General features: G+C 60.7%; 2 protein-coding genes across 5 annotated transcripts in view; both read right to left on the reverse strand.

Annotated features, from left to right (window-relative positions):
- Positions 1 to 927: 927 nt before the first annotated feature.
- Uba52 (ubiquitin A-52 residue ribosomal protein fusion product 1) lies at positions 928 to 3740 on the reverse strand. Of its 2 annotated transcripts, none has more exons than XM_005409587.2 (5): positions 3635 to 3740; positions 2317 to 2430; positions 2008 to 2094; positions 1189 to 1291; positions 928 to 1114 (listed from the first exon to the last, which is right to left on the reverse strand). In XM_005409587.2, the coding sequence occupies exons 2-5, from the start codon at positions 2417 to 2419 to the stop codon at positions 1021 to 1023; spliced, it is 387 nt and encodes a 128-aa protein (XP_005409644.1). In that variant the 5' UTR covers positions 2420 to 2430; positions 3635 to 3740; the 3' UTR covers positions 928 to 1020. The 2 variants fall into 2 exon arrangements, with proteins under 2 accessions (XP_005409644.1, XP_005409645.1); XM_005409588.2 differs by having other exon boundaries at positions 2317 to 2427; positions 3635 to 3733.
- A 1110-nt stretch (positions 3741 to 4850) lies between these two features.
- Positions 4851 to 9609, reverse strand: part of Kxd1 (KxDL motif containing 1) — a 7313-nt gene continuing 2554 nt past the window's right edge. For all 3 annotated transcript variants that reach the window (XM_013507288.1, XM_005409585.2, XM_005409586.2), the window contains exons 2-5: positions 7951 to 8072; positions 6754 to 6906; positions 6124 to 6170; positions 4851 to 5524 (exon numbers count right to left, since the gene is read on the reverse strand). In XM_013507288.1, the coding sequence (XP_013362742.1) occupies positions 5295 to 5524; positions 6124 to 6170; positions 6754 to 6906; positions 7951 to 8072 (552 nt within the window). In that variant the 3' untranslated portion in view covers positions 4851 to 5294. The remainder of the gene's footprint in view (positions 5525 to 6123; positions 6171 to 6753; positions 6907 to 7950; positions 8073 to 9609) is intronic.

The following is a 9609-nucleotide window of genomic DNA, read 5'->3' on the forward strand; positions in this document are numbered from 1 at the left end:
GAGCATGACTGCGCGGCCCCGGCCACGCGGGTGACGCCTTGCCCGCTGCGCTCGGCGCCCCCTGCCGGCCCGGAGGTCCCCGCGCCCGTGAGGCCGTTCGTAGCTACCTCGGTCTAGCTCCAGGACCCGCGTCTGACGCTCACCTTTGCGTCCCGTTCAAATACGCAGAAGGGAGGCGGTTTGAACTCTGCGTTTAGGGCCTCGCGGATGTGACAAGACTGAGCGCGGGTGGAGGCGCAACGCTCTGCACCTCGTGAACGTCCCGCAGCCGCACCGCTCCCCTGCGGTCAAAGCCAAGTGCAGCTTGGCGGGCACAGGGCCCAGTGTGTGGACAGGTGGTGACGACCTAGCCTGGGTGGGACCGGCTGCGGGGGAGCGTCCTGGGAGGGGGGCCTGCTCCCGCTCTGGTGTGCACTGCTAGCCCAGCATGACGGGCCCCACCTGTAACCACCGTGGGTGAGGCACACCGAGGCACACCCCCTAGGGTGCAGCTTGGGCACACTCCTTGCCTAGCACAGCAGATGCTGGGTTCCATCCTCAACACCAGAGAAAATCTGACACTTCTAGTTTTACAGCCACCTCAAGGACCAAACTGAGCCCAGCATTCCCTGCAGATGGCCAGACCACTCCCCCACCACACCCAGAGCCCTGGCACCCAGGTTCAGGCCCAGCATCCTGGGCCTGTGGGATCCTGCCAGCTCCACAGCCAAGCCTTCAACTCCCGGTTCCAGACAGACCCCGGCCTGGGAGCCAGGGTCAAGTGACTTATGCTTGGCCGTGACAAAAACACACGCAGGGTGAGGACCTCCGCCTTTTACAGAATCTAGAACTGGGACCCCAGGCGTGAGAGTGGAGGGCTGAGAAAGGCCCCAAGGAAGATGCTGTCCTGTAGCCTCCCCCTGGACAAAGAGCCACACGGACACCAGCTGCTGCTCTAGTCAAGTGAGGGAAACTTTATTCAGGCCCCAAGGCATGGGCTCGGGCAGGTGGTGCCCTTCCGCAGGAGCGGCTGGTGGAGGTTTACTTGACCTTCTTCTTGGGGCGCAGGTTGTTGGTGTGGCCGCACTTCTTCTTGCGGCAGTTGACAGCACGGGGGTGCAGGCGGGCATAGCACCTAGCAGGGACAGGAGTGGTGGGTAAGGACAGTTGCCCCCTCCTGCCCCTGGTCCCCCCCATACCCCCACATACTTGCGGCAGATCATCTTGTCACAGTTGTACTTCTGGGCAAGCTGGCGCAGGGACGGCTCGATGATCCCACCTCGAAGGCGAAGCACCAGGTGCAGGGTGGACTCTGCAGGGATGAGCAGGGGGTGTCGCCTCAGGGCCGGGCCACAGTCCCAGGGCACACCCCCAGCATGACTGAGCTCCGAGACGATACTCATGTTGGGCACACAGGGCCAGCCCAGGACTGTCACAACTGGCAAGAACTGATTCTCGAGTTTCCCTTAGCTACATTTTCACATGGTTTTCTTCCCTGGAGCTGGGAATGGAACTGACCCCCACTGAGCTACACCCACAAAGCCATCACCTTTCTAAACAGAGCACAATGCCATGGGTTCATGTCAGTCATTTAAAAACAAAACAAAGAAGAGCCAAGCGTGGTGGCCCATGCCTGTAATCCCAGCACTCAGGAGGCTGAGGCAGGAGGATTATTGTGAGTTCAAGACCAGCCTGGGCTACAAAGTGAGCTCAAGGCCAGTCTGAACTGCATAGGGACAGCGTTTCAAAAAGACAAAAATAAATGAAGAAAACAAAGAGTAACCAGTGCCATCTTGGGAACAGATATCCGATGTCTTTAAGTGACAGAACAGTACCTGACAATGCAGAATACCCTGCCCTACCCAATCTTCATCCTTTCTGTTTTGGGGTGCCAGGGAGGGAACCTAGAGCCCACACCCCAGCCTGATCCTCATCATAGGAATGACCTCCCTGGTGGCCCCAAGGTGCCCATTAGAACGCCCTCCTGGTCTGGGGTGCAAGGGCCATGTGGACACCCTAGATAGGTACCTTTCTGGATGTTGTAGTCAGAGAGAGTCCGGCCGTCCTCCAGCTGTTTGCCGGCAAATATCAGACGCTGCTGGTCAGGTGGGATGCCTGCAGTGGGGACAGACGAAAGAGCTTGGCTCCTCCGCTCCCTGCTGCAGGGGCTGCCCAGCGCCTCCACTCTCTCCAAAGCAGACAGCAGATTTCTGGCCCTCCACCCAGAACACACTGGCAAGGGAGCGCTCTAAAGCCAGCCCACCCACGGCAGGGGCTCCCCTGGGCTGAGAGCAGCAAATGGTGGTGGGGACAGAGCCTCGACCTAACCCAACTCACCCTCCTTGTCCTGGATTTTGGCTTTGACATTCTCGATGGTGTCACTGGGCTCGACCTCGAGGGTGATGGTCTTGCCCGTCAGGGTCTTCACGAAGATCTGCATCTCTGCGTCTGCTGGCAGGGTTGGAGCCGTGAGCGTGGCAGGCCTGCCGGGCATCAGCTCTGAGGCTGCTGGCCCGAGGGCCCACGCCAGCCTCCTGTGCCGTGCCATCACCACCTCAGGCAGCTCCGAGACTGTCCCTTCCTTCTACCCTCACACTCCCGTGTGCAACCTAAGCCCGCGCCTCCTCGGCCCCACTGCTGGACACTGTCACGTGGGGCTTACAAGCAGTGGATAGGGAAGCCTGGGCCTGTGAGCAAATGGCTCTGACCTTGGAAGACACCCAATCCCGGTGTAGGTGGGGGCTGAGACAGAAGGATTCCAGTCTCAGGTCTGAGGTCATCAAGGCAACTTAGCAAAACCCTGTCTCAAAATCTAAAGATAAGGGGCCGCGGTATCTCTCAGTGACAGAGCCCTTGGAATTAAATTCCCGGTATGGCGTGAGTCTCTGACGCAAGGAGAGCACCGCGTCGGACACATCGTCCGGGACCCCAGCCGCACAGCCTCAGCAAGGTCCTGCCTAGCCGACCACCTGCCCGTAGGACCCGGCTGCGGGGAGAACCGCCTCCTGCCAGACGCCCGCTCCGTGCCCAAGTCCGCGCTGGACACCCAGCGTTCTTTCTCCCCCGTACTCAGCGCCAGCCCCAGCCCTCACCCCTCGCCCTTCCCGAAACCCGCGGGCACGCGGCGAGGACCCGGGACGCAGGCTCGCAAGGCGCTCGCCCCGCAGGCGGGAGACCGCGGTTCCGCACCCGGCGCGATCCCAAGCAGCTGAATGCAGAAACGACGGCCTCCACTTGCCACCCGCCCCCCACGTGCCGGGCACTTGTTTACACACAAAATCCTGTACGCAGAGAAATTAAAAATGAAGGGAAAGCCGACCGCCCGGCCGCACCTCGGAGGCTGGGGCGGGAGGACCGGGAGTTCAACGCCAGCCTGAGCCACGCCCAATTGTCGACACACGCGAAAAAAAGAGCGCGAAAAACCCCCAACTTCAGGAGCGAGGCCCGGATCGCCGCGGGAGGCCCACTGCGGCCGAGGCCTCACGGGCTCGCGCGGGCCTCGGAACGGGCGGGCCCCCCGGCCGGCTCCGAGTCGCCGCCACCCGCCGAGACCCGCCTTCCGAGCGGGCTCAGGGCCGCGCTCTCCGCGTCCCGGGGCCTCAAACCTCCAGCAGCCCCCAGCCCGGCGCGAAACCGCCCGACCACAGCCACCTACCCGCTCGGCCGCCTCGTTGAAGAGAAAGAGGGCGACGGAACCGGAAACCGCCAGTTCACCACCGAGAGCGCCTGCGCACGGAGCACGCCCGCGCTGCGTCACAATCCGCGCCGCGCCACGGGGCCCGCTCCAGGCCCCGCCCCCAACGCCGTCATGTCGGATGCTGGCAAAGGAAGCCGCCCGGCGTGTGGGCGAGCACGCAAAGCCGCTTCCGGGCCCAGGCACCGCCCTCCGGGCCACGTGACAAGGCCGCGCCCCTCAGGTGTTTAGAGCTGCGGTCTCCCTGTCGGCTGCTTCCGTGTAGCCAACATGTCAGTGTAGCCGACTTTTCGAGACTACTTGAACAGAGTAGGGAATGTTTTGTTTTAAGCAGAGGCATGGTGCAGAGGGTCGAGACGCAGGGTCGGGTGGGGATGGTGAGGGGCTCGGGATGCCAGAGACCCCTGGCACCGCGGCTGCAGTGGCCCATGAGCCTGGCAGCATATCTCATTCAGCATTCCCCAGCGCTGCTCTGTACCAGGCAAAGGCATGTGCTCCTTCCAGTCCGGGAAGATGCCTTCAGGTTTTTTTTTTTGTTTTGTTTTGAGACAGGGTCTTGTATGTAGTCCAGGCTGGCAACGAACTTAAGAGATCCTCTTGCCTCAACCCTCTTGACTTCGGGATTACAGGCGTCCACCAGCATGCTCAGTGCTGCGTTTTGTTTTGAACAAGGTCTCACTATTACCGAGTCCCGTCTCAAACTCCTGGGCTTAAGTGATTTTTTTTTTTTTTTTTTTTTAAGTGATCCTTCTTTATCGGCCTCCCTAGGACAGTGGTGAGCCGAGGTGGGGCTACAGACATGTGCCACCCCGCTGGCCAGACGCCTTTGACAACGTCATTTCTTTTTGGAGGGGAGTACTAGGAATTGAACTCAGGACCTCATACTTGCCAGGCAGGCACCCTGCCACTGAGCTAAATCCCAAGCCCCAACCATGTAATTTCCGAGAGCTCTGGGGTATTGAGTGGCACCCAGCCGGAATCCCTGACTGTTCACCCGAAGGCCGAGGTCTGAGGGAACGGAAGGTGGGAGGACTCAGGAGGGTGTGAGGGCTGCGGTGTCAGCCAAGGACCCACCAAGAGCAGCCCCAGCTTGCCCGCACCTCACCCAGGGCGCAGCCACGCCGCCGCCGCCCTTTGCTAGACCCAGGTGGAAGGAAGCCGAGCCGACAGACGTCCCTTCTCAGTAACAGTCTTTTACTCATAACTTTCCAGCAGCATCTGTAAACATCAGGTACAAAAATATGCCATGAAACTGTTTTCCTCGGTGGCAGGGGTGACACCTGCCGGGCTGCAGGGCCCTCACTTCCAGGCAGGGAGACCCAGGCCTGGCCAGATCGCCCAGGGCCGAGTGGCAGGCTGTGTCTCCAGCCTGTGCCCAGCTCAGACCCCCCAAGCCAGCAGCTGGACGGAGGGTTCCGAGCTGTCCGAGGAGGAGGAGGGAAACCAGAACTAGCGGCGGGGCACGGGGTGGCCGGGGCGAACTCAGGGTGATGCTGCCTGTCCACTTCCAGGGTGTCCTGGTCAGGACGGGGACATCTAGCTCTGGTCTCTGGGGACGTTTTAGGTACCGTTCAGAGAACACCCAGGACCACACCCCGGGGCGCAGGGAGCGCGGGATGGGCTACTCGCCCGGTGTCTCCTCCGGGTCCATGGGGCTGTGGCCGTTGACAGTGGGGGAGCCAGGCCGGATATGGGACAGGTCCTCGAAGCCGGGGCTGAGGGAGGGCGAGACGGTGTCTGGGCTGGTGTCGCACGAGCCTGTGCTCTGCTCAGAGGTGGCGATGGTGGTGGTGACGCTGGGCGGGATGGGGTCTTCGTCTTCATCCTCCAGGAACAAGGCCTCGGGGACGTCTGGGCAAGGGACCAGCAGGTTGGGTCAGGGCCTTGCTCAGATGCAGGTGACCCCGGCAGACTCCCCCAACTCCACAGGGACATGGCCTGGCCCACTGTACTGAGGAGGAAACTGAGGCGTGGGTAGGACACGGGCTCTGAGGTCAGGCCGCGTGACCTTAGCTGTGTCACCTTCCCCAGGCTCCCTGCTCAGGCTGTCACCCGCCCTGGGACAGAGAACCTTGGCCACTTAGCACAAGTGGTAAACCCAGGCTCAGCGCGGGGGGACCGGCTGGGGCGGCAGTGCTGGGCGAGCAGACAGCTGAGTTGGTCCCTCCCGCTCCGGGTCCCTTTCTGGCTTCCTCTCTGGGCGTCAGAGTGCCCGTGTGAACGCAGCCCCTGGCGCACAGCTGACAGTGGGTGACAGCCCCGCCCTGAAGGGTCCCGAGGTGCACGCTGGGGCGGAGTCGTCGGCGTCCCTGGCCACATCCCTGGCCTCCCGGGGCAGGCACCCCGCTCCCAGCAGCTCTGGCCCCCAGGACCGGGGCTCAGCACCAGCCCACAGGAACCCCCAGGGGTCCGGCTCTGGGCAGGGGGCATAGCGGCCCTGTGACACTTACGGCTGAAGGCCTCTGGGTGCTGCCTGGCCAGCTTCCCTTTCAGCGTCCTGTGGGGACAGAGGGTGTCCTACTGGGCCCGCGGCTGGGCTCGGCCGGGCAGGCAGTGGGGCAGCCCCGCCACTCACGACCCTGCCTCTCTCTGTCCCGTCTGTGTGCAGGCCCAGCGCTCAGCCTGGCGGCCAGGCCTTGGTAGCCCCAGCACCTCTGGGCCCGAGCGGGCACCAGGCTCCTTGCTGTCACAGGGGCCAGCGTGGGGCCGGGGCACTGGGCAGCCCTCTCCCTACAGTGCCCTTGTGCAACCGCCTCCTCTACCCTTGGGCACCTGTTTTTTTGTCCCCCCCATCCTGGGCAGGGCCTGGGGCTGTGCACTGAGCTGCGTCCCCAGCCCCCTTTTAGTTTCTACTTTGAGACGCGTTTCCCTAAGCCCCCGGCTGGACTCCAACTCTCGGCCCTCCTGCCTCAGCTTCCTGAGTGCTGGGATCACAGGTTCCCCCCCACACCAGGCTTGCTCTGCTCCTGACAGAAGACTTTTGGGGGAAAAAGGGATGGGAGCGAGAGGATCAGTGTGCACTTCTCCCTTTCTGCTATGACCTCAGTGCAGTGGTACTCGTGAAAGATGAACACGCGCACCTGATCCTGCGGAAGACGCTGTCCAGGTCCCGCTTCATCTCCACCAGCGTGCGCGTGTGGTGCACGAAGCGCTCGCTCATCTGCTGTAGACGGGCGCTGGACAGGTTGTTGAAGTTCAGCAGCATCTCGTTGGTCTTCTCGAAGCGGTCCAGCCTGAGGCCGAGAAGGGGTGAGCGGCCCTGCCCAGCCTCCAGGGTGCTGTCCCCTAACCCTGCTGAGCCCTGGCTTCGGTCACAGCCTTCCCAGGGGCTGCTCCCTTCGTGTGTGCATGTTCACAACAGCTAGGAAACTCCTATTCAAACCTTAAAACCCTACTAAAAAAAAAAAAAAAATGCTACTAGAAACCAGGCATGGTGCCACATGGCTGTAGTCCCAGCACTCCGGAAAGCTAATACAAGAACATGAGTTCAAGCCTTGTGTGGGCGATTAAGCAACTTCTATCTCAAAAACAGCTGGGCTGTACCTCAAAGCAAGGACCGGGTTCAATTCCCAGTCCTGCCGGGGAAGGAAGTGTATCCTTTGTTATGGTTTGGAGCTTCTGTTTTTGAGACAGGGTCTCACTCGTAGCCCAGGCTTGCCTTAACCTCGCAGCGATCCTCCTTCCTCGGCCTCCCGATGCGATGCTGGGAGGACAGGCGGATGCCAACATTCCTGGCTACCCTTTCCTACTTTGAATTGTTCTCTCAGGTACTTTGTCACAGTCACAGAAAACCAGCCAACGCCCCGTCATGGACACGTCTCCCTGCCTCCCCACTCTGCATCCCTAGAGGTGCCCAGCCCCACGCTGCTCCTCCGGTGAGACCCTGATGCCACATGGCAAGGTGGGCTGGGTCTTCTCCTGTCCCCCTCAGTCTGGGAGGTCCCCAGAGCCAGGTCTAAATCTGCCCTAAAGAACTAAGAGCAGGGCTGGGGCGCGGCTCAGCACTGAGCAGCCGTGTGGTGTGCCCGCTGCTGGGTTCCATCGTGGCACCCTAAACAGATGAAATTAAAGAAGGGGTAGGAAGACGCAGCGGCACCCGGAAAATTGTCGAGGCTTGGGCTGCATCTGTCCCAGCCCTTCCAGAAGCCCCTGGGGTACCCTATAGACGCAGCCGGGCTCTAAGCTGCCAGCCGCCAGCCAAAAGTGGAGCAGCTCACCCACGGCAGGCGCCCAGGCCCCAGGTTCCGGCCTGCGCTGGGGCCTGTGTGGCCACTCACATGTTCTTCTGGGCCAGGATGATGGCGTTCACGTCATCCGCATTCACCATGCTCAGGATTCGGCTGCAGAAGACCCTCGAGGCCGAGTCCGGGGCGTCCATCTCTTTCTCCTCCTCTGCTGTCTGAAACAGGTGGCGACAGAGTCTGGTCAGCACCAGGCAGCAGGCGGAGCTAGCGATGGAAGCAGTGAGGCCCCGACAGTGAGGAAGAGCGAGGGCTCGGGCGCCGCACCCGGGCCTCAGCGTGGTCACCCCCAGGCGCAGGCGCAGGGGCGGCCGCAAGGGCTCACTTGGAAACCCGCCTCGCCCTGTCTCCGGGCCTCCTGCTATCCAGTGCCCAAGGTCACTGGCATCCCTCACGGCTTCACCTAATCCCCAACCCCTCCACTGTTTCTTTTTTTTTTTTTCCTCCACTGTTTCTTTTGGTTTTTTTTTGTTTTGTTTGTTTTTTCTGGTACCAGGAATCGAACTCACGACCTTGCGTTTGCCAGGCAGGCGCTGTGCCACTGAGCTAAATCCCCGGCCTCCTCTCCACTGTTTCATTTCCCAAGAGATCTTTTTTCGTTCTGAGACAGGGTCTTGCTAAATTGCCCAGGCTGGACTCCAACTCTCGGTCTTCCTGCCTCAGCCTCGCAAGGAGCCGGGATCACAGCGCCCCCCACCCTCGCACTCCCCTGGCTCCAAGAAAGAGGTCGTCAGGACAAGCCCTTTCAGACCTCCCTTCCGCCTCTCCGCCGTTCTCCTGCCTTCCTGACTCAGTGGGCAGCTGATCCTTTGTGGCAGTGGCAGCTAGGGCAGTTCTCAGACTGCAGAGCAGAGGTGGGCGCCCTGCAGAGCCTGGCCGGAACCTGGTGAGGGACCCCAGGGCTTGGTTCCGGGCATGCAGACAGCTCTTTGCCCCCAGCTCTGACGCCAGACTTTTATGAGCAAATGAAAACCAAGAACGCAGCCACTTGAGGAAGGCCGCGGCCCAGGAACCGGACAGCGCTGCTGTTCCTGCATCCAGATGGCGCCCAGCGGGCAGAGCCTCCACCTGGGGCACAACAGGGAAATCTAGAAACTGGATATATCTTGGTTTCGCCCTGCAGCCTACACATTTAGTGATCTACAGAAAAGCCTACTTGTGATTGCTTTCGAGTCACACCCTAGGGCCGGTATGGTGGTGCAGGCCTGTCATCCCAGCATTCAGGAGGCTGAGGCAGGAGGATCACCATGAGTTTGAGGTCAGCTTGGGCTACATAATAAGGTGCTGTCTTTCAAAAAACAAAACACACACACACACACAAAACGCAGAAGGACAAGGAAAGGCCATTGCTTATTTCCTCTACGTCCTCATTTCCCCACTCATTGAGCACCTGCCGTACCCTGGACCAGGTTCAAAGCTCACACTGGGAACTGTCACCATTAGATGAGAAAATGAGGTTCAGAGAAACCTAGGGTGCCAGCCACAGCCAGATGTGAGTGTGCACAGGTGCTCGCTGTCCGCCTGGGGGACAGCTGTGTGTCATACTAGTTGTGTTTCACACTCTGGCCTGAGTGCCAGCTTATTTTTATTTTTTTATTTATTTTTTTTTTTTTTTTGGTTTTTCTCCGGTACTGGGAACCGAACTCACGACCTTGCGCTTGCCAGGCAGGCGCTTTTTGCCGCTCAGCTAAATCC

This window comes from Chinchilla lanigera, unplaced genomic scaffold, assembly GCF_000276665.1.
Source record: "Chinchilla lanigera isolate Chin_1 unplaced genomic scaffold, ChiLan1.0 scaffold00123, whole genome shotgun sequence".
Taxonomy (NCBI): domain Eukaryota; kingdom Metazoa; phylum Chordata; class Mammalia; order Rodentia; family Chinchillidae; genus Chinchilla; species Chinchilla lanigera.